Genomic DNA, 26,992 nt, shown 5'->3' on the forward strand with positions numbered 1-26,992 from the left:
GTGCCCTGATGTCGCGAGAATCTTAGCGACGATCAAATTCCATGGGGAAAGCTGGGTTGTGAATTTCCACAGCTGTTTTGAAAAGGTAGAAAATGTATCATCTGTGAACTTCACATAGTATACTAACTGTGTTTGAAACTGTATTTAAGTATCTGTACTTTGAGAAGATTTTAAGAGGATAACTTTAGCTCGAAAAGATACCATCCGGGTATCGGATGTTGGCAACGGGGCTTGTCTCTCGTGTGTCAGGGTAGACAATTACTCGTCAGTTGTTACTAACGCTAGCTAACATTTAGCTATGAACATGCAGCTCTGCTGTCTCTATGACGGAGTTGCTTTTGGTTTAGCGTAAGATAAAAATGAATAAATAACATGCTGGGATACACGTGCACTTGGGTAATGATGTCAACGTGAAAAATTGACGTCCGGGTAATATATGGATGTGTTCAGGCTTGTCAGGACTCTTCTGTCGCAGTCTGTGTGTTACCTGTCAAAATGTACAGTATGTAGGTAAGCAGAGATACCTATGAAAACTCAGCTACTTTTTTTTTTAAATCACCGGAATGACTTAGTTCAGCTCTCTATTGTTTCTGTCGTCAAATTGAATTGTTTCAAATCTACAAATGATGTCGTTGCTCTGGACTCAGCATGCCCTGTGAAATGAAGCCTCGGTTCGTGCTTCTGTATGGGTCTCAGAAGGGCCAAGCCCAGTCCATTGCAGAAGGGGTAGCTGAGGTGGCCGAGGAGCACGGACTGGCTGCTGAGCTCAGCTGCTTGGACCAGAATGAAAAGGTAGCTATTGCACATTATAACCCTGTGATGGGCTTGAAGCAGAGCTGTATAAACTCCTCTTCTAATGCATGCACACAATAACACATCAATAATATCTTAGTAAAAGTCGTGATGCTTTTGTGGATATTATTCATGTAATGTTTCATGTTGATTAGTGGGATCACCAGTCACTGATTAATCATATAACTGGTTCCAGTACAATTTGGAGAAGGAGAATGCCCCTGTGGTCTTTATTGTGTCCACTACTGGAGATGGAGAACCGCCAGACAATGCCCTCCAATTTGTAAAGCACATCAAGAAGAAGACCCTCTCCACTGACCACTATAAACACCTTTGCTATGCACTTTTAGGTAAATTCTACTGTGAAAGTCTGAGGTAGCTTTTTTGCAGTCCATCTGTCAATATGGGAAACTTGATTGGCACAACATATTCATATAAATCATTACAATGCAGAGCACTGCGCTGTGTTTACTTTCAGAACAGTTGCTGGCTTGTGAAATCATCTGTTTTCCTCCGTGTGCTCCAGCTTTAGGAGACACAAATTATGCAAATTTCTGCAACTGTGGGAAGACAATTGAGCGTCGTCTACAGGAACTCGGAGCCAAACAATTCTATGCGACGGGATATGCAGATGATGGTGTAGGGTAAGTTGAAATGAAGTATAGACATTCAACTTTCAGTGTGTGGCCTGTAGTGTACCCACTCTCTTTCTCTTCTTTTGATGGTACTGCTGTGTGTCATCTGTGCGGACTCCAGGCTGGAGTTGGTTGTAGACCCCTGGCTTGACGGACTGTGGAAAGCAATCAAAGGAGCCTTATCAAAAATGGCCTCTGATAGTACTACGTACTTGGAAGGAGAAGCAGGAGATTCACCAAAAGAAACTACTGATTCATCCATACAAGACGTCCAGCTGAACCTTTTAAGCATCACTGATTGCCAGAACTGTGAGCCGGTCAGAGCTTCCCTAGAAACGGGCTCCAAATCTGCATCTTCAGCTTCTGCTACACAGACTGCTGTTTCTGATCTCAGGCCAGCTTCTCCTGCAGGGAGCCCTGGGTTGGCATCCCAGTCTCATGGTGCTTCCAGTGTTTCTATGTCAGCACCGGACACGCAGACTGATGCTGGACTTTCCCATGTTGCACTGGCAGCCTCACTGACACACTCCCTGCCCCCGCTGTCTGAGTCTGCTCTTAATGTTCCTGCTCTGCCTGCTCCCTACCTGGATGTCTCCCTTCAGGAGGTGGACAGTATGGAACAGGTGAGGCATTATATTGCTGACAAAACTAGTATCTGTGCCATATTTAGACCTTTATCTCAAAGATGTTTTCTTTCAGATTGTTGGACCGCTCAACAAAGAGGCTCTTCTTGAGGTTCCAATATCAAGGGCAGATCAGCTGACCAGAGGAGATTCAGTCAAGACGGCTCTTCTTTTAGAGCTGGACATCTCTGTAAGTTTGACTTTTTCACACTTTTTCTAAACCTACAGTATGAATATACATAGATTTAGATTGCAGTTTGAACTTTAGATGCTCTTTTTTCATTCTTAGGCTTACCCGACGATGACCTATCAGCCAGGCGATTCCTTTGATGTGTTCTGCCCAAACAGGGCCTCGGAGGTGGAGGACATGCTCCACAGATTGGGCCTTCAGGACCAGAGGAACCACCGAGTAGGGATTTCTCTACGTAAAGACACAAAGAAAAAAGGTAAACTGTTATACACCGTTGAAAAGAACATGGTATTTTTTCCCCAAAAGATCCTTACTGTATGTTTGTGACATTCATGTGCACCCTTTTATTCTGAAATGCTCTTTCCTCCTCGTTCATAGGCGCCCAGGTGCCACCCTACATTCCCCAGAGCATTTCTCTGATGTACCTGCTCACATGGTGTCTGGAGATCAGAAGCATTCCTAAGAAGGTACCGTGTGTCCACACACAGCTGCTAACTTTGCAGGCTGCATCGGCCAAGCCGCTTGTTGTGACATCCTGCTTGTTGTTTTGGTGTATCAGCATAATGAGAGGGAAGCTGTTTCTTAAGCGTCGTGTCTTCTCCAGCTAAAGCACACCGCTTTTATTTGTGCTGTCAAAGGACGGAGAAGAGGGTGTTGTATTTCATGAAGAGCAATTGTATTCCAACAGGGATGTTCCCATTTAGTTTTTACAATGCTTACTGAACAGACGTGTCTGCAAATAGTCATTTTTGGCTGGGCCTGATGCCTGCATGAGTTTAATATTTGCAGCATTCTTGAAAATGATATTACTCCAGTGGCAGTAGCTAACTTGCGTACGTTCCTGTACCCCTCGTTGTGTTTCTAATAATAAGTTATTTTCATTCCACGAACATACACAGTCATCCTGATTTTCACTATGCAAGTTAAAGTCATTATTTAATAAAAACATTACAGTCGAACCATAATGAAAACCATTTGCTTCCCTCTAGCAAGAGCTGCATCAGTAGTATACCATTCTTTGTAAACAGCACGCTAAATGACAGAAGGAAGACAATTTGAAAAATGTCAATATATGGCAGTAATCCAGTTGCTGCTTAATAAATACAACATTTTAAGTATTTCTCGCTCAGCATGCAGCATTGCTCGAAGCACAAAATTCCCCAGCATTTACAACACGATGTCTCTGGTGGCACACTTAATAAAACATTGTTTAAAAATCATGTTGTATTTTGTTTGTGAACATTTAAAAAGAGATATTGGGGAAACGTTGCTCGTGATTGCAAAGTGTTTCAGCTTTCCAAATCAAAATACATATAATACATCCTGATTGTAACAGCTACCATCAGTTCAGATAAGATAAGACATACTTTATTAATCACCACACAACATGCACATGCTTCGGTGAACACAACAGCAACACACAGCGTGCACATGTCATACTTTTTGGTGAAATTGTTCCTCTGCATTCGACCCATCCTGGTAAGTCCTTCCTCCGCAGCAGACCAGGAGCGGTGGGCTGCCAGCTGACAGCGGCGCCCGGGGACCCAGTTCCTTTTTGTCACCATTCGGTCAGGTGGTGATCTTCTTGCATGTTTTTAGTGGGTTTTTCATCTAGCTGTGAGGCGACAGTGTTACCACTGTTCCACCATGCCACCCAAAAGCTCTGACCCCGACATAATTTGAACACGCAACCTTCTGATCTGGAGTCAGACGCGCTACCGTTGCGCCACGAGGTCCCTCGGTTCAGCTCCCTGCTGTGTAGAACACTTGCACACAGGCTCATTTTCTCTTCTCTGTTATTAAATTCCTGCACAAAAATGGACTGTTTCAGGTCAAAATGTTACCGCAGACTTACAAGGCAATAAGAGTTTTATTTTACAACACCTGTCTGTGTAATCCAGGCAGCTCATCTGTTTTACTAAAGCCTTTACAACACTATAATCTTTATACTCCACGATTTTTAGGATAGTGAAAGATAATCACCTCAGCCTCTTAGTGAGTGCAATTCCTAACAATATATGTAACGGCATCAAATGTGGAAAGGCATACTTGGCATGTCCCAGATTGAGATAAATATGAATGCTATCGCTGACTCTGTTTTTTGACACAAGTCAAATTGTGGTGAAGTGCTGTCTGTACAGGATGGATGTGAGGATGAGGATAATAATTCTTCAAGTGCAAGCTTCAAAAACGAGCCTCTAATTCCGCATGCATACTCATAAACTAACGAATCACTGAAATTATACAGAACACTTTGTGTTTACTGTATGAGAGTTATTAATGGCTGCACAACAAAGTAAAATCAGGCTCAGGAGTTGCATTTTAATGTGTCCTTGTGGTCCTTTCAAATCCTGCAATACCAGTTAAACAGCAGCTTGTCTTCTGCAAATTTAACATGAATTGATTGCATTAATTGATTTTGATGAATTTTTTTCAAGGATCAGAAGAACTCCTCTTTGCCTCTGCTAATTTCTCAGCAGCGATAAAAGCATTCAAAGAGAGAGATTTAAAGAGGGCCCTGATGATTTTATGAGGGCAGAACGTGCATAAGAAAATGGCTATGTATTCCATAACTGGGCATGATGTCAAGGTTTACCTCTACACTGTTCATTTACTCAGAAAACTGACAAAGCCTGATATTTTTTCTATTGGGCCTGTGTGCCGTGTGGCATTGAGGTTTGTCCTACTGCAGCGGTATGAAATGGAAACCACAGCCATTTTGAGCCATAACGCTGAACGAGTTGCAGAGCGGCTCCAAGTGACTTCACTTCCGATTTCTGTCTCTCTCTCTGTCAGGCATTTCTCCGAGCGCTGGTGGAGCATGCGGGGGACGGTGTGCAGAGGAGGAGATTGCAGGAGCTCTGCAGTAAACAAGGCAGCGCAGACTACAACCTGTATGTGAGAGACCCGAGCCTCAGCGTTCTGGAGCTTCTCACAGCCTTCACGTCCTGCTCGCCTCCTCTCAGCCTCCTCATAGGTCAGAGTGCCTGCTGTCGTCTCACTCAGCTTGTCAGTTATAAGGTCCAAAATAATTCGGGTGATTACGTAAAAAAACTGTCTTTTCTAGATCATTTACATAACAGTCTGCATGAGAGATACTTTGAAGTACAGCACCTGATCAAACATCACATTTGTTTTTTAGCATTTTTATTCGACTTAATCTTTATGTCACATAGCAAATAGATACATTTAATGCGCAACATTTATCCAGCGACTAATTAGAAAACAGACTCACATTCTGGCACATTTTTAAGATCTTTTTCAGTTTGTTTACAGATTTATTATTATAATGGATGCACGTTTAATTAAATGCAGGCTTTCATGTTGCCTGAAGCAAACAGGGAATTACAGTGATTGGCATGAGACTGGGATTTAGACTGCACCTGTGCAAAATATCAGTGGGATAAATAAGTTCAGAAGTATTTATTTCACTTTTGGAAAGACCTGAGGTTATGTCACGTCTGTCGACTTTGTTTGTCACTCAGGCAGGTTCGTCTGTCTGGATAATATTCGTCCAGTAGGGGTCACTGTGGCCCTGTAAAGCAAGCTTTGAGAGCACAGTCTCAAGGCTGATTTTGTCAGAGCTTTTAATTATCCTGAATGGTCAGACAGCGTATATCAGAGGGCTCCCCAGAGGATCAACACTCATTTCCTCAACTCATTTTTAAGTACACGTTGGCCCAATGGGGTTTTTGTGTCACAGTTTCTATGTGTAATGGCAGTTCTGTCGCTGCAAGTCAAGAGATATTTCTTTCACTTTATTCATTATTCTCCCCAACCCCTCTCCCTAATAATATTGATCATTTTTCGTCGCTGTCGGCCGTCTATGCCATCACTGACTTGACCCTTTGAGCCAACTGTTGGTGGAAAACTAACATTTTCTCTGAGCTCATTAAAATAGTTGGCTGGTCATTCAGTATGGATCTAATAAGCTTTGATTGAAACTTAGCAGACAGTGAAATTAGTTGGCTACAGCTTTACATTCAAGTTGAGTTGTCCTCTAAAACAGCTGTGTCACAGCTCTTGGCTTACCCCACTGTCAGTTATTTTTGGTCCACTTGCCAACCGCAGCACCTTTTTTCAGTGGTGAACTGATGCAGAAATCGGGAATCGCGGACAATCATGCCCTCGTGAAAAATGCGGTGTTGGAGGCCCTTCAGGGAAACAGCTGTTATTAGGGGGACAGGCGGCCGTTTACTGGTGAGCCACTGAGCTTTGCAAGGACACAAGCGCACAGGGTCAGTTTGGATCATAGGTTAATGGTCAACTCTGCCTCGGTGTGTGGCTACTAAAGTACAGCGCTGCATTTGTTCACTGTTCTTGGTTCATTACCTCAGCTGAGGGGGAGGTATTTGCTGATCAGAGTTAATGCTGTTGTACATGAACTATAAATAATGAGGAGAAATGTGCCTGAGCTCGCTTGTCTTTGGCCAAGTGCAGGCTGGGTATGAAAGTAAATGCTGGGTATGAATTGAGAAAGATACCTGCTTCCCAGAGTCAGCTTTCTTGTTATATGGTCCATTGTTTCACATAGTGGGTCAGATGAAAACTGTTGGGTCATAGCACCCAAGAGCTGAATGCTGTCCATGAGCGTCTTTTTCAATTTACTTTACCGCAAGCCTCAAATGAAATTGTACCAGGGAGCAGCTTTCTGCTTTTTTTCCCTCTTATGCTCGATTGCGACCTGTGCATTGTGTGATTGTGAAAACTAAAGCAAACTAAAGAAACATAAAGTGAACTGTGCTCCCGCTCTCTCCAGATAAGCTTGGCATTTAAAATGAGAGAACGCACTGCATATCACATATAAATACATCTATAGTCATTTAAGATCCGATAAAATGCCATGGAAAACGTTTACATGGTGTTGAAAACCACAAGCTTGCAGGTCATTTTTCTCAGAAGTAACTTGAAATTAGCATTTGTAGGCGATTAAAAGAAGAAAAAATTTACCCAAGGAGAATTTCTTCTCTGTGCTTTAATGCTAACAACATCCCTAATTCTCCCCTAATTCCATCTGCAGCCACAGAAGCTATCCATATATCTTAAGAAGTATAACTTTTATCCTCAACCACATTGCTATCTCATTTTTTTCCCACTAAAACGGTACCTCTGCATATAAATTGCAGCGCAGAGAGACTTGTGAGATAGAATAGATTATATTGTTGTGCAGCATGATCGATGATACCCCTGAAAATGATCATTTCTGAAAACATAACGGGGACCCTGGGACTGTATTTTTTAGAACAGAGAGCTTTTTTTTGTCCTCAAGCCATTCACTGAAACAAAAAAAAAAAGCTTTTCACTCAGAGGTTTTAAAAGTGATATATCCTCTGTATCTACCAGCAGAATCATCATGGTGCAGTGATGTGAGATGATGGATTGATTGTCCTCCGTTTCGGACGTGTGCTGTCACTCTGTGATAGAAAGGCAGGAACTCGAGCAGCGAGCAGCTGCAGAGGATTGTGTTAACGTGCATGATACACCGTCTGATGGAGAGGTGTGTGTTTCCACTGATGGAAAAGATGGCTGGATGTGTTGTATGTTATGATTTTTGGGGGGTTACTTACTGCCCTTTTGTACTCTTCAGTATGATTTCCAATGCATAGCAGCTTTGTCCTAATTAATTCTCAAGATAGATTTACAAATGACTTCTTGTCAGTTGTGTTTACTTGCCAAGCATATTGGTAATAACAAAGCAAGGCCAGTGTGTAATCTTGGCTCTCCTTGTAATTTTGTCTGCCTGCCGGTCTTTAGTACATTTTGGGTCTGAGTGTTTAAACATATGAAGTTCTTTTTTATTTTGTATACCATGACATGCTGAGATAACGCTACATGTATACAATCAAAAATAGAGCTGCAAAAAAGAGTCGGTTAATCACTGATTTCATTAATCCATTGTCTGGTGCCAGCTTCTCACGTGTGAGAAATTGCTGCTTTTCTACTCTCATGTGACAGTAAACTGAATGTCTTTGGGTTTTTGAAGCGTTGGTTGAATACACAAGCAATCTGAGGAAGTAAGAATAGACAAAATGATTAATTGCGAGAAAAACTGGCAGGTTAATCAGCAGTGACAGTGATTGTCAGGCAAAAATCAAATAAGACATCCTTCAGTAATATGTATACTAAACCAGAAGAAAAACATCACTTATTCTTTTGAATACCATGTTTTTGGACAAACACGTTGTTCACAGATTAGAAGCAGAAAGAAAGCTACAACCCTCACAGTTCATTATGATAAACACAGTACCTGGCCACCTTCGATGTCTTGTGTGACTGAACCAATCTGCTGTCCTTCAGACTGACATACTGTGTAACATTGAGTGCTAAAGAATTCAGTTCAACACAATTCTCCTCATTTTTCCACCTTTTACCATCCTAAATGTATGCAGATTGGATTAAGTCCATCTGTCATTAACACACTGTTCTTTACTGTCTAAAAACGTTTTGGAAAGGCCTGTTTTTTTTGCTCAAAAGCATCTTTCATTTTTAAGTATTTCACACGTCACTATTTAAAAAAAAAGGAGATGAAACGGATGTCAAAGTGCGGAGCTGTTTTGCAAAAACTCTGGTCTGTTTAGATGTCAGAGAAATCCAGAAAGAGGGGAGAGAGCAGAGTTAGTCCAGCTGTTTGTCTTTCCAAGCAATTTAGCAGAAAAATGTGTTATTGTACGGCCTCAGCTGGCACACATGGTGCAGCTTTACTTTTCCAGGTTCATCTATCACCGAGATACAAATGAAATGCACGGGAGTACATGGCAAGCACATCACGCAATGCTCCATCTCTCCTCGCCCACATCTACTAGCTGGTGGTGGTCATAGCATAGCAAATGGCAAATCTCGGTGCTACAGGGTGAAAAGTTATGTGAAGCTCTTACAAGTTTCACTGGTTTCTCTGACACATCCTCACAGATGCATTGCACACCGCATATTACCCCAAAGAGGGCACCTTCATGGCTGGCATTGAAATAAGGTCTGCATAAGCAATCTGTTTCCTACTGGCTCCACATCTGGACACTTGGGATTCCATAACCCTGAGTTTGTAATTTCATAAATATAGAAGTGTGTCCCAGAAACAAGACTGTAACCTGGGTGGGGGTTACTGAGGATAGATTGGTAGGTAGGACGTCTCAATGGACTGAGATGACTTTCACTTATTTTGTCTCCTCTCTGTCACGGGTGTTTGTGTAACACAATCTGAGCGATAGAGCAGGATGATTGACAGTTGTGCTTGCCTTTCAGAGCATTTGCCGAAACTGCAGCCCAGGCCTTATTCAGCAGCCAGGTAAGGTGACAGACAAATAAGAATGCAGCTTACATTTTCTGCTGCATGAAACTGTGAACAATTGTGCTCTTTTACCATTGTGCATGTTGACTAAAAAGTATCCATGTCTGCCTTAATCTTTCTTGACAGCATTAGGCTGAAAAGCAACAGGATTGCCAACTAGAAATTAACAAAGCAGACTTCAAGATGCTGCATTCGATGTATTATCCCCCATAGAAAATGCATAGGATTGCCATAAGATGGCGAAGCGCCATTCTTATGTTTTATGCATTTATATTAGTCTTGTAACCCTACAATTCACTGGGGAAACCAATTGTTCATTTGTTTTTATCCGTTAGGATGCTTCATGATGTATTGCTTAATCCTCAGCTTTGTTTATTAGGTTCTGCCGAACAAGACAGTGGAGTTCGCATGATGTAATATATATTGATCTTGCACTATTGGCAGCGAGGAAATGCATTGCTTTCCACTGGAGAGCTCTTAGTTTGCCAACTCATTTCACAGTGGTGGACAGAGCTTTCAAATTATCTGACATTTGATAGGGTTTATTATAACATCAAAGGGAAGCGACATGAATAATATGAAGTGTGGCATTTTCATATGAATCTCGAGTTATGGAGACATTTCGAAACTGTTTTCTAAAGAAAGAAAAGATATGCTGAATTCATGATGTATAGATCTTATAGTAATGATTATTATTATTATTACTGTGGATGTGTGTGTATATGTCTAAAGTCCTTGTTATGTGTGCACTAGATTGGATGGGTATTTATAGATGTAATTCTCTAATAAGATCAATGATGGGGGAAATAACCTGCACAAATGAATGGACTGTAAATATTGTGTAGCCTTTAGCAAGCAGTGCTCAGTTTAAATGGGCCCAAGTGTTCCTTCCTTTTGCCTCACTTAGCCAGTCATTGATTTGCTCTTCCTGTTAAGCTAGTACCCATTAGGTTTGCTTTAAAGTTCAAGTGGAACAGCAGCGTCTAACGCAATGTCAAAACTTTTCTGCTCCTCTCATTAGTCCCTCATTTAGCTGCTTATGTATGTATGTGTGTGTATGTTTGTGCAAAGAGACAGAGAACGGACAGGAGCGATGGTGGCTGTAGTTTATCAGATGGTGCAGAGACATTAGAGGCCTGCATTATTGATGCTGTGGTCAATAGAGGTCTCTCGCGGCCCACAGGGAACTGGAGAGTGAAGGATGAGAGAGCGTGAGAGTTCTTCAGCCGGCAGTGTGGACTGGAATGGTGAGGAGGGAGAGAGAGTTTTATTGAAGAAGGGCAGACAGGAAGTTCCTTTTTTTGCTCACTCCTAGCTGTCATTATTCCCAACCAGAGGAACTTTTATCCTATGGGGTACATCTATCATTGCATAGAGATTATATGGAAAGATTGTGGGAAAAAAATGTAATTCTGACTGGATGTTAAAGAGGGAAATAAACACAAATGAGCCTAGTATTCCAAATGGATGTGATGCTGATCTTTAGCATATGCTAAGCCATCAGCAACAAAAGGATGTCTGCAAGATCCGTCCCACAAACCCAGTGACCAGCTGTAGAGTGACAGTCAATGAAAAGGAGTTAGAATTCAAACAGAGAAATGGAATTAGTTAACTAAACGAAATGGATAAGTGGTTGAAAAGGCAGCTTAAAATAATGGATAAACAGCTGAAATAGCTAAAAGTAATGTACGAATAGTTGAAACCGCTTTAAGTAATGGATACATGGTTGAAATATTCAGCTTAAAGTAGCAATGAATGGCTGAAATAGTCAGTTATAATAATGAATAATGCAGATGGAACAGATGCAAGCTTATGCAACCTAAACACCGACAACTCAATTGTAGGAAAAGACAAAATGACATCCGTTTTTATGTACGAAAGTTATGTAAGTAACATTATTCAGTTTGTCATTTGGCACATTTCAATGTCATTTCCATATTTGTTAGTGACATTGCATCAAATGTCTGCGTGTCCTTGTTATTTTGATCTGCTGTCGTTTCACTACATTTTTCTCAAGGTTGATTTGTGTGAATCATTTGTCGGAGCATTGTTGTCTGTTGAGAATTTATCCTCACTCATAATGCTTGTGCCTTTCGGTCCCCTTCTGTTTTCCCTCTGCTTCTGTATTTCACTCTGTTTTCCACTCCATCTCCCTGCTTGTCACCGTCTGTATGCCTTGCACACACTCTCTTACACACTGTTGTGTCCCTGTATTTCTGTCTTCTTCCATCTCAAACCCTCTGTGGTTCCATCTCTATAGCTCCTGTCTCAGGCACCCAGGAAAGCTGCATTTTGTCTTCAACATAGTAGAGTTCCCAGCATGCTCTGGGCGGCCTGCGGGGAAGCGAGGCTTGTGTACTGGTTGGCTATTTGACCTCATCAATCCTGTCCTGCTTTTCCCTGGGAGGGCTGAATCCTCCGGCAGAACACCTCTGCCAAAGGTAATGAGTACACTGGAAAATGGAAAGCTGAAACAAGATTGTGCAAATTTGGGAAATCTTGGTCTTATGTTTCTTGGTCCTCCCTGATAAGTGCTTGTATTTATGAGTGCAAGTGTTCAGCTGTAATAGCTGGAACCCACCCCCCCCCAAAAAAATACCTGGCGATACCTTATGAAATCCTGCTCCACCTTCGCCTTCCTCTTTTTGTCTTGTCTTTCGTTTTGTTTCCATAAAAATGCCATTAGAGCCGAGCTGCCCATTCTGCTTCAAATATTACAGTTCAAGAGGTTCTTGAGTAAAACAGAAAGCAAGTGCGGGGCAGAATACCAGAAAGTTGTGCGATTTCTCCATGAAAACTGCAGAACTCGGGGCGTTGGGAATTCAGCCTGTTTCTACCACATGTTTCAGGCTTCTCTGGAAACTCAGTTTTAATGTGTGAGACACTAAAAGAAGAATGAGCTCAGGGCCTGTGTTGTGCGGTTAATTAAAGAATTAATTTAAATTAAAGCGAGTAAATCCTCTCTACCACAGACTCTATGGATTCCTGTTGGAGCTCATGAGTTTTGCTATTAGTATGTCTTGGAATATTAAGGAGATCAATTAATAGATTGGTAGTCCCACAGTGGCTTCTCAGCATTGTTGTAATTACTCTCATTGTTCTAAATGCTTGCTAATGGCCTCTAACCCTAGATCCACGTGAGTTTGAGACCCAACTGCTCCTTTCGGCCTCCCTCTGACCTGTCGGTGCCCTTCATCATGGTCGGACCGGGCACAGGAGTCGCCCCCTTCGTTGGCTTCCTCCAGCAAAGGTATGGCAAATTTGATAATGCATTATAATGTTATCTCGCACCATAGTAAATGACTGCCTTATCAAGTAAAAGAGACATCCTGCAAAGAGAGATCCTGCAAATGTGTCCCTCAAGAGGGATCAAGTGCATGTGGTGATGTACTTGATCCTGCCAGTGTTATACATTATACACATTATAAGATGTGCTGCTGAAGTAGGTCACCTGAATGTTCATTTCAAGCTTCACAAACAGGTTATATGCTGATTGTTGCACTGCGTGACATGTTTTATTGCAGCCAAAATTCCGTACCCGGTAATGAATATTCACAATCTTCAAGTGATGTTAAGTGCACATCATCTATGCATATTTTCGAGTAATCTGCAGAGACAATTAAATGAGACCCTGCTCAAAGCCGATAAAAGTCGACGTCATGTTCGTCTCGTAAAGCATGATAAATCTCGTGGCGAGGGCTGTGATCACGTCAGGGATTATTTCGGATGCTTCGCTCGTCTCGCCAGGAATAAATTGGGCCCTCTCCGATGCGCAAGTTTATGACTCAGGTCTGTAATGAAAAGCCAGGAGTCAAAGCAGCACGTGCAGCTTTAGTGATTTGAAAGTAAAATTTCAGTGCGTGGCGGCCACGTTGTTGAAGTAAATCATTGCTTGTAATCACTGAAGAGGTGGTGTGAGGATATCGACTGTTAGCTCAGTACACCGTCATTCTCTCAAACGCGTTAAACTGTTGCTGTAAGTCCGGATGTCTGAAGAGCGCTATCATTTTGGAGAAAATGTGACATTTTGTTTCAGTTTCTGAGCTTCTGAATTGACGGCTTAATCAAGATTTCAAGCTGATGACCTGTCAGAAGGATTTAGCCTGACTGAAGCTTCCCTATCCAGACGTGTTGAACCAGTCCCACAACCCACCATGACTTGTTAGAAAGCAGAGTAAGCCTTTTTAGTCAGACTGACACGTCTAACTCTTGGGTGGCTTTATATAAATGAGGTTGTGCCCCAGTCAGGTCCAATTGTCTCTAAATCCCCTGGACGTCTGCTCCGTCGTGGCAGCTGGCGTAAGCGGCTGATTGCTCTGAGAGGCGACGCGGCACCGGCTGAAGTGCTGTTGGATTGTCTGCAGCAGATTCGGGGGAGGATGAGTGGTCATCTGGGGTGAGAGGTGTTTGTGCCTTTGGGATGCAGGAGTACCAAAGATAGCGCGTGTTTTTCAGACTGACCTGGTTACACCACCCCTCTTCTTAATGATCAAGGTTGAGCCAGAGGGACGGCACTCCGGTGGAAGGCAGCGATATGAACATATATGTCTTACTTTGATCCTTACTGTGGTATCCAAACATGGCCCTCTAAAATCAATATCAAAATGCACATTTGAGTGTTTTATTAATGGTCTGTCCTTGCAGACCTACTTGTCAGTGCAAGCAAAACACTCAGATCTTGATTGATTTTGGAAGGCTTTGTTTCATAATACAACAACCCATCATCAGATGCATCCTTGAGCATTCAGTGTTAGGTCTCTTTTGTTTTGCTTTTTTAGCTCTCTTTTATTCCATTTCCAACATATTTTTTTTGTTTTTTCTTTCAAGAGATTCTTCACTATTTAGAGCATAAACTCCTGTAAACCAATTCATCAGCTGGACTGCCTCCTCGGTCTCTTCTCCCTCTCCTGCGCCTCTCATCCTCTCCCCTGCCAGCTGCATATTGTGCTGGAGGATTGTAAAAACCTGTCATGGTGCGCGGCATTATACAGGATCTAACTTGAGATTCCAAACAAAGCCTCTGTGGCTGATGCTGCACTCTGATAGGAGATAACAATCACCAGTTTGTCAACGGGACACCGTATCTGCCTCGAGGCCCAAGAAGGGTCCTGTTAGCAACAAAACAACATGGGGACATTTCGATCTCCCTCCCTCTCACCCCTCTTCCACTCCCACTGTTAATCGATGGCTGTTTTCAAAAGTACTTTGTATGAGTTTGTAGCGCTGGTAACAAGTGGAGGAAGAGTCTCTAAAGGTCAGAAGCTCACTTGGTGGTGTCAGGAGATTTTAATAAGCCCCCCCCAGTAGTTGGGTATTGATTGTTGTGGTTTGCGTGGAAGGATTTTATGGAGAATGGGATTTCCGGTGTCTTTCTGTGTAGCTGGGAGCAGTGACAGTTCAACAAATATTGTATTTTAACTGAGTGGTTCGCCTTAATCTCCTTAACAGCTCTAACAAGCTTTTCTTTTGGAAAAAAAAAAAAAATCTGTTTGCTCAGTTTAATATTTCGGCTTGCCAGTAGGCATGCTTGGCACGTTCAGTACGGCAACCTTTATTAAAGTTTGTGTGAACAAGTACAGAGCTTCCGTTTATCAGACGAACCAGACAGCTGATGACAATTAGGCTACAGCATCTTGCTACTCAGCATTGTTCTGCATTATGAAAACAATTTGAATTCAGCACTTTGAATGTATATGGGTGTAATTCTGCAATGTATTTTCAGTGATTAAGCCCTGAGCTGTTGTTGTGTTTGGGGTTTTTTTCTTTGTTCTTCTTGTATTTGAATGCCTAAAAAGCCACTCAGCACCTCTCACACAGAGCTGCAAAGAGAGCGGATGAAAGATATGAGATAATTGGGATGTTTACGAAGTCTTCACCTCGGCTTTCCGTGCAGTTTCCCCCCTCCTGCTGATCATCTGAATGGCGCTGAAAGGCGGCCGCTTCTGATTTCGACCCCAAATGGAGTGCTCTGTAGATGCTGCCTTCCCCTTGGGATTGTATTGCAGGCTGTTATAGTGTGGGTATGTGATGTGATGTGATTTGTATTCAGAGAAAGGCGCCGGTGTGGTCTACTCAGAATGGAATCCAGGTTTTTCATATTGGTATTGATCCCTTTAGGGCAGCCGGTGAGAGGAGAGAGACGAGCCCACTAAAATGAGTTTACTTGAGGCTGTTTGCAGATCAGAAGAATCTCGTCCAGGATGCTAATGGATGGGATCTGAGCGTTTGGATCAAGTCAGCCAGACAGCTCTGTTACTAAGCCCCATTCACAGACTTAAAGTTCAAACAAACTTCTTCTCCAAAGTATTTTTATTAACTGGTCAACTTCTCATTTAATTAATGAGGGTGTTTTTTTTTGTTGTTGTTTTTTTTCAATCAGACTTGCATTGATTCTGATTTTTCATGAAGGCTAATTAGTGTGTAGCTGTGACTAATGATTGAATAATTTGTTTGTTATTTTCAGAAATATAATGGATATGTCAATCCTTAAGTCCATAAATGTCAGAAATCTGAAAATATTTTACTGAGCTTACAAGTGCCCTGCCTACATGCCCCTCTAAACCAATTTAAACTTAGATCAACCGTTAGCAACATTGGAGAAATTAACCAAATTCAATTCAGATGTAGTCAGATTTGAACCAAGTTAAACTTTCTATAAACAAAGTTCCATACTGCTACCTTTCTTTTATCCCGACTTCCGTATTTGCTTGATAGCGCATTACCAATTCTTTCTTGTCAGAGATGTTTCCATCTTGTTCTTGTATATTTCATCATGCTGTTGGAAGATATCTTGCTAACATGAATTTTGATAGCCTTGCTAGTGTGAAAGAAATCTTATTTATTTTATTCTTCCCACATGAAACAGATTCATCCAACTTTTAGTTTCACTCCACATTTTTGCTAAAGGGAGGAAGTTAATCTGCACTTACCTTTTTTTTTTTAAGTCTGAGTTCAAGGCGTTTATGCACAAGCATCCTGTTGTGATATTACAACTGGGTTGGAGGCAAATCATGGTGCGTTACGCAACTTGAAACCTTCAGTAAACCTACACTGAGAGTGGAGTTTTCAGCAACGCAAGAGGAGTCTTGTATCCAGTAGTTATTAGGGTTGTATGTATGTATGTATGTATGTATGTATGTATGACCACTAAAAGTGTTTGCATTGCCACTGACAGGCTCAGATTGTTGTTCTCAGTGTCTGGCAACATTGTAGAAAGCACCCCTACAGAAATATACCTGTGAGTTAAAGACTACAATCCTTTTTGTGTCACCAGCCACAGCCACTATATCGCTCTCACCACAGTCATTCACACACATTCACAGAAACAGTCATTTTATCATCATTAAACACACTTCACTCAAACTCACCAAAACCTTCTTGGTTTGTCTTTCCACTGTTCCTACAATCACCACCAGCTCCAGCTTGGCCATGTATAGAGCCACAATATTTTCACTTCTAACTCTGGAATTATTTTCATTTCATTTATGACTGGAGAGATTTAAATATGTTGAAAAACGTTATTTACCGATAACAGAAACCCTGCCATGCATTATGAACATTGCATATTATCCTGTAATGTAAATGTGTACATTAATAATACAATGGTAATATGTTTAAGCAGCTATTTGTATTTAGTGTTAATCATGTTATTGTATTTAGCTTAACTAATATATTAACCGACTTGTCATTTCAGCACTAAATTAGCGTTTTAACACTTTTTTAATGCACCATACAAGTTCATCAAGCGTACGAGTTGGCTGCCATTTTAATTTTGTGACTTCTGGAAAACACAAAGCATGATTCAGTCTGCTGGTGAATATCAAAAGGGTGGGGTTTAGGGGGAGCAGCACCTTATCCTCGGAGTGCAGCAGCGCAGCACAAAGGGCCCAGTCTCAATTCCTCACTGCAGCATTCCTCAGCCCCTCGTTGTGGTTGGTCACTTCAGCACCGCTCTCTGTTTTCTCAGCCCCCCCCCCCCCCCCCCCCAGACGGGGGTTGCAGATAATGCACGGCTCTTTAGAGAGTCCACTGACTGATGGCATCATGAAAGGTTGGGGGTCAAATGTTGTTATCTGCGAGAGAGCTGTCACCTTTGCAGCAGGTGTGCGGCACAGATACCAGCATCCTCAGAGCCGCTTTGTGCTGCTGTGTTGCCATTGCCTGCAAAGGATTCTGGGAGCTTTGCCAAACTCCCAAGCCACAAGAGAAATCACTTTTGCAGGAGAAGGTTTTTTTTTTTCTTTTTTTGCACTCAAGCCGTTGGACACACACGCGAGCGTACACGAAGCACACACACAAAACGCAAGCCCCAGTTTCATTTTCAGTAACTGTTTATAGTGATGGGATCTATCCTTCTGTTTGGGTGAAATTTAATAATACATATAATGTCCTCACTGCAGTGTGCACAGTCGTTTCCGTGCATTAGGCAATTGTGGCACTCAGTGTACTGTCATTGCAGACAGTGCGTAATGGTGTCACTACTCTTCTTTAACCTCTGCTGCGAGGAAGGACTCTCTCTCCTCCATCTGCTCTGGTCGTCTGTTACTATTGATTGACCGCTAACATCCATTGTTTGACTTTCAGAGAGAAGGAGAGGCGGCAGAACCCTGAGGCCACATTTGGCGAGACCTGGCTGTTCTTCGGCTGTCGCCACAGAGACCGAGACTACCTGTTCAGGTAAGCTGTGTTTCTGACTTTCAGTTCAGAGCCCATACACTCCTTTATTCACATTACTGTATTTGGACTTTCCTTAACTGGTCTCCCTACCCACATCCCTCTTCACCTTGCCGCTGCATATTCCATGTATTGCAATCTCTGACATGCATAAGAAACATCTCTGCATGCATTATGTGGGTGTTCTTCATGGACAGCTGTTGACCACTCAGCTCAAGGATGCATTGTAAGATGCATGTGAAGAAAATGGACATATGAAGCAATAAAGGCCAGGGCAACAGTGTCTTGTTACACTGGCATGTAACTAAATATTAAAGCTGCAGCAGTAGATATTTTTAGATTCAAAATGGATCAAATGACTATAAAAGGGGTCACTCGTAGTGGCAGACTCAGAAAATTGTTATGATCATTCAACTCCTCATCTCTCTGGAGCATTTTAGTAACTTTGAGCTTGTTGTTTTGGTTTTACAGCCCACAACCTTACTGTTTGATTCACTCTCACTGCTTTCATCAGCACAGTCAACAGCAGACAGAAAAAGTATAGTAGCAGCTGAAGAGCTATATATTTTCCTCATCAATCGGGGAGACCAAACAGAGCTAAAAAGAGAGTGAATATAGGGTGTACATTTGAAACGTCACTCCAAATAAATGCTGATGTTGCTCCATGTGCTCAATTTGTTTTGCCATATGAACTGAAAAGGTAATATGTCAATGTTTTTGCTCACAGCATATTTCTGCTGTCCTCAAGTGGCCAAAACTGCATGAATGCGGCTTCAAAGTAAATCTATTATATAGCCAATATATTATAGATTTGATAAAATGCAACTGAACCACAAACCTGCTTTTTATTACCTGCAGAATTTTTTTGGTTTAGTGCTCAACACTGACACAAATAATCCAGACAGGAACTGAAGGAAGGCAGTGTTTTCATTCACTGAATCAAACTGTATGAATATTATATGCCCTTTCCTGGATTGACCTCTTGTTTTGCTAAAGCATTGTAAACCGACACCAGCCTGCAAGTAGATCATTGCTCAGATCAGTTTGTTTTGGCTTCAGTCTGTCCTGACGACACACTAATTGATCAACTCTTGCTGCTATCAGCAGCACGCGTGCACTCAGTGTTGCTGTACTGATCGAGTTCTTTACAGGATTAAATAGTGTGAATGGATTAGCATCCTTAATCACGCAAGAATAGATCATAGAGGATGCTGTTTGTTCCCCTTTGTTTCCTCTATCCCTTAGTTAAATACCAACTCACAGCCAGGTAGTAGGCGGTGTTTGTTCACAGTGTGGGCTTCTCTGATGAACACCCCCACAGTGTTGACCAAAGCGATTAGTGTGTGTTTTATGAACCACCCGTGAAGAGTTGTACTCAATTTAAATAGGCTAGCAGAATGAACAGAAAGAACAACATACTTGCAAGTGGATGGCCCGCCTGCGTTCACCGCTGTTGGATTTCTCTAGAAGGAAATGCAACTCGATATCTGGCATTACCTCCGAATGCAGACACCTGCTTTGCATAGTTTTTTCAGTGCCCCAGATTTTTAAAGGAAAGTTCACTGGAAGTAGAGGTTGAAATTTTAACGTGCATAAATAATAGCATGGACTGCTTTTCATGCTTTTACTACAAAACGGCGAGACAGGATGTGACCAACTTCCTGATGGCGTTCTGAATTTCCCACCAGCAAAAAAACAAACAAACCCCGAAAGCGATGCGCCTCAATCAGCCGCAGCACTTAACATCTCTGTGAGAGGTTGATGCCAATCTGCCTGCTTGTCACATCAAGCTTGTCCTCCCCTCTCCCCTCTGCTGCACTTATCGTTTCCCCCTCCCTGCGATTCCTCAGCCTCTTCTTGGCAAGCGATTTCATGCTGCTGGGGAAAACACAACTGGAAGGCCTGCTTGGTTCACGTTATGGTCCAGGATATTAACACGGGCTGTTACGTGTATGAACACACCGAGGTGTCTGCCTGTTGTGCTTTTCTAAGAAATCAGTCGCCTTCTTTCACCCGCCAGTATCTGCACACACGGCTATCAATCTATGATGATTCCTATTCAGACGTCCAATAAACACCATCCTTTTCCTCGTCCTCTCCTTGTAATCACACATCTTGGTGAAAAGAATGACGCTTCTTTTAATGACTAAAGGTTAGATGGTAAACATCGCCAAAGAAGCAGCGACTCGGGTTGTTTCCTATGGAACAAAGACAACAATATTCATCTCTCCTGTTAGCATTCACACTGCAGCGCCTACGTGTTATTGCCTTATTTTAGTCAAGAGGTGACTGCAAAACACAGACCCCTGAGGCGAGGACCTTCACCCATGATCTCGGGAGCCAGAGCTTATTATGAGTGTGTGTGCGGTTATGTCTGTGTGTGGTTTTGCTCATTCTGACTGCTTAACTTTAAACTAGATGCTCTGAGCCACAGTAAACCCTCACTCCCTCACCACTTTCCTCTTTCCTTCCCTTTCAATAGCACCCCAGGCCCTGTAAAAACACTGAGGCAGAAGGACTTGTTGGCAAGCAGACCACAGATTGGGGGGGGAGGGGGGGGCAAGGTTATACCCAACTGCGAGGCTGGGTGGATTGATTGTAAAAAGATGCTTACAACAGTGACTCAACCTTGCTTATGAAATCTGTAATTTTTTTGCACCTCTGGTGTTAAGCAAGATAAAATGGTTGTCTGGCACAGCTTTGCACAGACCTTTTGCCCGTCAGTGTTCCGTTTCATCGAGCTTGACAGGTTTTTTTCTGCTCTTAGGAAATGTTCTGAGGGTCGTACATCTTGTGAGGCAATGGAAGCTATTGCTAAATATCTTAAGGGAGTGTTGGGTGCGAAAGGATAAACAGTCAGTGGGAAGACCGTGTTGAATACTTGGAAATAATAGGACGGCAGCTTCTACATTTATCTTTCAGTTAAGTTCAGTAAAACCGAGGACAGGTTCTATCCCACAAAGCTGTTCTGCCAGTCACTATCACATCTTTTCTCAACATCAGAAGCTGCATCTTGGCTCTCCTGATTCTAGACTGATCAAAAACAATCTGTCCAAGATTACAGGAGTAACCTTGTTGTTTTGTTTTCTCTGCCCTTTGCCCAGAGAGGAGCTGGAGAGCTTTGTGTCCAGCGGTACTCTGAACCACCTGCAGGTGTGTTTCTCCAGAGACAACCAGGAGGAGGAGGAGGAGGAGGAGGAGGAGGAGGCGCTGAAGGCTACCGACTCTGCAGGACGACGCAGATACGTCCAACACAACCTGCTACTTAACAGCCAACGCATCACTGACATCCTGCTCAGACAGAACGGTTGCCTCTATGTCTGTGGGTAAGACACACTGATAATGCTAAAAGTAATAAGATTCAGGCACTTGTCTGTGAAAGCAGAGCAAATCACTCACAGCTGTCTTCTGAGCTCTGGCTATCTGTGCATGCCTGGGCTGTTTTGTTACGTCGCTGTCGCACCTCTGAAGGCTTGAATTTACTTTTCTTTGTTCGCAGTTGGATTTTTAAGAACCTTTACTTTACGAGGAGGTTTCCTAAGAGAGACCAGGCCAAGATGGCGGTGCAGAGTAGTTCACAACATGCTCAGAGCAGACTCAGGAAATGCTGATCATTTGAGACAGAAGTAAACAGGAAGTTTTCTTTAAAGATGAGAGGAATCCTCCTCCTCACTTCCTGTCAGGTTCATCCTTTTAACATATACAAATCACAGTAAAGGCAGTGAAAGCACACGTGCAGTGCTTCACAACAGTGTACAGCTTCTTTCTGCTAATATTGTTCTGACTATCAAAACAAATAATTGATAGGCTTTTTGTCAGGGGCTCTCTTTCAAGGCCAGATTCATCTGTCTGCCAATATCGAGCTGTGCTTTGGAGCAAGGCACTTGAGTCATAAAAAATAACAAAAGGTGCTGAGGTGCCTGGCTTGAAGGCAGTTCATTTGTTTAAATCTGAGCATGATCACAAGCAGCTTTGTGCTGCTGCTGACCTTACACTGATGCAACATCTTGTCCAGCTTGTAGCATTTATTGTGTATACAATACCCCCCTCAGTGCAACACAATGTTCCTGTCAGTATAAGGACAACAAGACAAAGCGGAGCACACACAGGCACACAAGTCAAGTCATGTCAACGCTTCTATAGCTCAATATCATCTTTTCTCTGTGTCTGCTCTCTCATCACTGCCAGGCTGCGTACCTCACCTTTGAGTAAATGATCTTTGAAGCGTATGTGAATTCCTCAGAGTCGAAAAATATCACTTCAGGTCACAGGATGATGAATCTTCCCCAATATGCTGCAACAGCAAGATAAAGATTTCAGCAATTTCCTTCCAGGATGCTCTCCTGGACTGGCAGCGCTTGCTGGTTTTACAAAATATGGGCTTGCCACTATACTCACACACATCTCAAAATTTTCCATATTCTTACTCTTTTCTTCCTTCACCAGAGATGCTAAGAACATGGCCAAAGATGTGAATGACACCCTGATGGAGATGATCCGAATGGAGCTTCAGGTAGACCAGCTGGAGGCCATGAAGAGGCTTGCTGGGCTGAGAGAGGAGAAACGTTACTTACAGGACATCTGGGGCTGACGGCGGATGACGAGATAAGAGCATTTTGCAGCATCCACTGGGGATTTTTTACACCTTCAAAAAGAAAAAATCAGCGTGCTCAGCTGTAACCTCTAGAACCATAAAATTGTGGATGCTGAGGCTCAGAGTTAGTTTACACCACCCAATGCTACCAAGATGGAATGTACCATGTTGACCCGGGGGTATCGGTTCACTGCATCATCTTGGGCTTTGCTGTTTGAACAGAAACGACCTTGGCGAGGGCAATAGTGCTGGAGATTGGTCCTGCAGTGTGAAAATGCTTTTAGTGTAGACAAGCCTCCTCCCCTCGCTCTGTCTGGGGAAAAAGGAATTTCTTCCATCGGATGTGATGGAGTTATTTTGATGAGGCTGAGAGTGGGATATCGCTCCAACCTAGATGGCAACAACCCAGCAATCTGTAGTTCTTTAACAGCACACACACTGTAAATTGGTTATTATCATTCAGGATGAAAGAAATGTTTTTTTTTTTTGTTTTTTTTTCCCCCACAAGTTGTTTTTGTCTTTGGATTCTGCCAAACTGGCTCTAAATGCTGCTCCATGCACCACAGTGTGCCTCTGAAGTTACTTCTTTGTTTTTTTAAATAAACGATGATTTTAAGATGCATCTCAATTCCAAAATAAGTTGCCTTGCTCCAGTGTCATGTGATGTCATCATGTTTTCACCCAAAATGCTGTGGATATATAAAACTTTTATCCTATTTTGGAGATAATGAATACAGGTCTTTAATGTATGTGGTCCTAAAAAAGTGGCAGTTTTGTAAATGAGGTCCTTGGAGATGAGGACAGTTTTCAGTGATTTATCACTATACTGTGTTAAATTAGTACCGAGGGCGTGAATCTCAATGATAATGAGCAGCTCTAAATTGATCTCACTGACTTTGTTTGTGTCTGTCTGCCCCAGCAGACTGCCAGTTTGGAGACTGTGAACTCCAATTTTTCTGCCTTTCTTCTGTTGTGCACACAGGTGTGTTTGCGGATGACCTTATGCACATGTATTTGATGCGAGTGGGTGCGCATGAGGGGCGACTGTAAGTTTGCTTGGCGTGTTCAGGAGGCAGTGTAAATCTTTTGAGAGCTAATGAACTGTGATTGATTGGGAGTGATTGTTTTATTTAAATTTAGAGATAATTTGATTGTTCAAGGTGACTTTGGTCTGAAGATGAAGGCATACTCTGCTAATTGAAGGCTTTTTGCAATGGGCTTCTTAGCGCGGCGCAGAGCCCGGAGAGAGGCTTCTCAGAATTAAATCTTCTAACAGCAGTCTTTTTTATTTATCCTCTTGTAGGGAGGGGAGAGAAAAACATGTTTACAATATCTGCCGCCTGCGCCGTAGATGACACCCCATTCGCTACGTTTTTGAGACGAGTAAACAAAACATTCACTGTCGCAGAAAACAATCCCTGATGGTGAATAATTGGTTTAATACAGTGTAGTCGTAGGTAGAGCTGTCCTTGTGTTTGTCCAGGCGGAGCTGGGTGCTCCTCCTCGCCCTCATCTGTCTGTGTCCTGCTGCTTCGCCAAGTCACAGGAGCAGAGGAGGACAAAATCAAAATAATGATGCTGTGTGCGCCTAACAGCACCACAAATCTCATCTCATGCACACACATAATGATACACAGCCGCTATTTACTGCAAAACTCCAATTTGTGGGAGAAAAGACAACAACTTGCATGTAAGCTGTAGCAAGGAGGAACGTTTCATCAAAGTGGCGTGTGTGATCACTATTAGAGAATCATTTTAGAGCCATGAAATACACTTTAAGCTGCACTTCTCCTGTTTACCTGCATGCTCTCGTCTCCCTTTCAGGAAAAAAATCACCCCAGCTGCAAGACGGAGAGCCTGCTGGCCGCTTATGTCACCCTGTCCTGCAACCACGGAGGACAGCTGAAGTTTTAAATTATGCCCTCATAATTAAAACGGTTTACAGTGGCAATTTTTGTCCCACAGCGAAAGCAAAAGACAGAGCAGAGGAGATGGTAAAGAATAAATCAAAGCGCTGGAGGTCAGCGCGACCGCAGAATAGTAGCACCTCCATGATAGATACCCCTTGTTAAGAACGGCTTAAATGAAGCAGAAAGATGTGTGCTGAAGATAATGACTGTTATTATGAAAGTGTTGAGTGAGCCAAGTAGGGAGATGCTCTTTGTGTCAATGAGCTGAGAGATTTTAAAAAGACCTGCTTAACATTCGGCTTCTTGGTGCAGAAAGTACAAGTGGTGATGATGAGGAGAGTAGCTGGAGCCTCGCACACTCTCTCTCCCCGAGCTGTGCGAGGAGTGCGCCTTAATTAGGCAAGTGACAATATGTCCAATTCATTTGGCTCAGGTCTGTGGATGCGACTGCAGTTCAAAACAACCTAGTGGTAGTTTCATGAGTAAACAGCATGTGGGAACTTTTGACAAAACTTTGGGGAGATTCAACTTTGCAAACATGTATATAATTGTGTTTGCACGTTGCAGAAGAGAGAAGGCAATGAGGGCATATTTTTTTCCAGTTTAACTACAAAAATGAAAGTTTTTGCCTTGAAATTTGGCCAATTTAGCTGGATTACAGGTGAAAGACGACAACAGAATTTATCTGCTGCACAGTCCCTGTTGTGGATTCCTGACATTGCAGTTTCTGTTGTGAAGAATGAGGTTCTCATTCAGTTTGAAAGCTGTGCGACTGTGGAGAAGCCTTCCAGTCTTCTTGCATTAGTGCAGTCAGCAGACAGCTTCATCTTCTCCAACTTCCTCCAGCTTCCCTCTCATCCTCGTTTCATCATCAAAAAGGACACGTCCACTCTGTCTCTGCTGTTCTCAGTCTGCAGTCAATGACCCAGGAATGTCAAGTCAGCTTGTTGATGCGGCATCCACGACAGACCTGCTAACACACACACATGCACAGATGCACACTGAGAGCCACAGTCGGCCTGCTCTCCGGAGTCACAGCTGTGCACAAACACTCTAACTTCAGCATCTGTCAGGGGTGCTGGAGGAAAATCTATGTTTTTCTAAAAAGGCCGCAACTCTTCTATTGAGTTTTCTGTTTTCACTGTGAGATAGCCACGTTGTTCTGGTCTCTGTTTATTGATGGAGCAGAAAAGATACTCCTGCTTCCGATTCAGCAGAACAAACATTTGCTGTAATTGATGCTGGCAGGAGGAGAAAGTATTCAATAAGAAAGTATTGCTCTCCCCGAGGCTTTAGAGAAATATTTCTCCCTGATTCAAATGGCCAAGGAAAGAATACTCAATAGAAAAAATCTTTTAATTTTATAATTCCTGACATCACATGTGACCCTGTTTAAGACAATGTCCCAACACCAATCAAGTACTGTATGTTCAAAGGAATTAAATAAAAACTGCTTGGCTCCTCAAAAGTATGAAAGATGTCTAAGCAATGGATGCTTTTCCTGTCTCCATTAGTCAAAGAAATGTAAAAATTGGTTCAGCATTTTTAAACTCACAACGATGGATGAACACTTAGCAGAATTTATAGCCTCCTCTGTCCTCACAGCTATAATGACTTATGCAAATTGGAGGTTAAGTGCTGAGATGAGAATCTTTAGCAAAAAAAAAAAAAGAAAGCGGGATGCATGTACAACCAAAAGATGGAAGGTGGAAGGAAAGAAGGGTGGAAGGATTTGTTTTTATTTGTGGGTATGCTGAAATGTTTGTTACCATGGAGCTCAATCAATACTTCCCAGTCTGCAGCTCTCTCAAAAGGCACAGGAAGAGGTTATTTGAAAATTAAACAGATTCTCCACACGCTTTGTCTGCCATAACACGTCAAACTGTGGAGTTAAATATAAAGAGGATGTTGGTGTCAACTGTCAGTTTATATTTAGTTTGATCTCACGCTGAGGTGCTTGCACAAAGAGACATGAAAAAGGCAAAAAGGATCAAAATGAAGTTATCCAAGAAGAAGACAAGCAGAGGACTTAGAGGGTCACAGTAGTGACGCTTTATTTTAAGGAATTCAACACAAGTATCATTGCACTATGAGTACTATAACTTGCCATTTCGGTCATTGTTTTAAATGTGAATGGGCCTTTATAGAGGCACCTGCAATGTAATGACAATGTCTTTTCATCGTCCTCGTGCTGAAAGTCCACCATGGCACCCAGTGACTGTCCTAATCTTACCCAGTGCCTGATAAGCAGCCATGAGCCGTCTGGTGAGTGGGGCTCATCAGCAGCAGA

The 26,992-nt window shown here is 42.5% G+C and overlaps 1 protein-coding gene and 1 non-coding gene across 4 annotated transcripts; one reads left to right on the top strand and one right to left on the bottom strand.

Moving 5' to 3' along the window:
• The first annotated feature begins 2 nt into the window (after nucleotides 1–2).
• mtrr (5-methyltetrahydrofolate-homocysteine methyltransferase reductase) lies at nucleotides 3–23,750 on the top strand. 3 transcript variants are annotated; one of them, XM_070985956.1, is made up of 15 exons: nucleotides 3–85; nucleotides 648–792; nucleotides 989–1,142; nucleotides 1,319–1,436; nucleotides 1,549–2,050; nucleotides 2,127–2,240; nucleotides 2,340–2,496; nucleotides 2,619–2,707; nucleotides 5,037–5,217; nucleotides 9,480–9,522; nucleotides 11,786–11,966; nucleotides 12,657–12,775; nucleotides 18,109–18,201; nucleotides 21,303–21,524; nucleotides 22,645–23,750. In XM_070985956.1, exons 2-15 carry the CDS (start codon nucleotides 649–651, stop codon nucleotides 22,787–22,789), a joined length of 2,262 nt encoding a protein of 753 aa, XP_070842057.1. In that variant the 5' UTR covers nucleotides 3–85; nucleotide 648; the 3' UTR covers nucleotides 22,790–23,750. The 3 variants fall into 3 exon arrangements, with proteins under 3 accessions (XP_070842057.1, XP_070842056.1, XP_070842059.1); XM_070985955.1 differs by lacking the exon at nucleotides 3–85 and adding an exon at nucleotides 272–510; XM_070985958.1 differs by lacking the exon at nucleotides 3–85 and having other exon boundaries at nucleotides 552–792.
• trnaw-cca (transfer RNA tryptophan (anticodon CCA)) lies at nucleotides 3,905–3,976 on the bottom strand. Its single transcript has one exon. It is a non-coding gene; the product is annotated as a tRNA-Trp (tRNA).
• Nucleotides 23,751–26,992: the final 3,242 nt, after the last annotated feature.

Source organism: Chaetodon trifascialis, chromosome 18 (assembly GCF_039877785.1).
Source record: "Chaetodon trifascialis isolate fChaTrf1 chromosome 18, fChaTrf1.hap1, whole genome shotgun sequence".
In the NCBI taxonomy this organism is placed as follows: Eukaryota; Metazoa; Chordata; class Actinopteri; order Chaetodontiformes; family Chaetodontidae; genus Chaetodon; species Chaetodon trifascialis.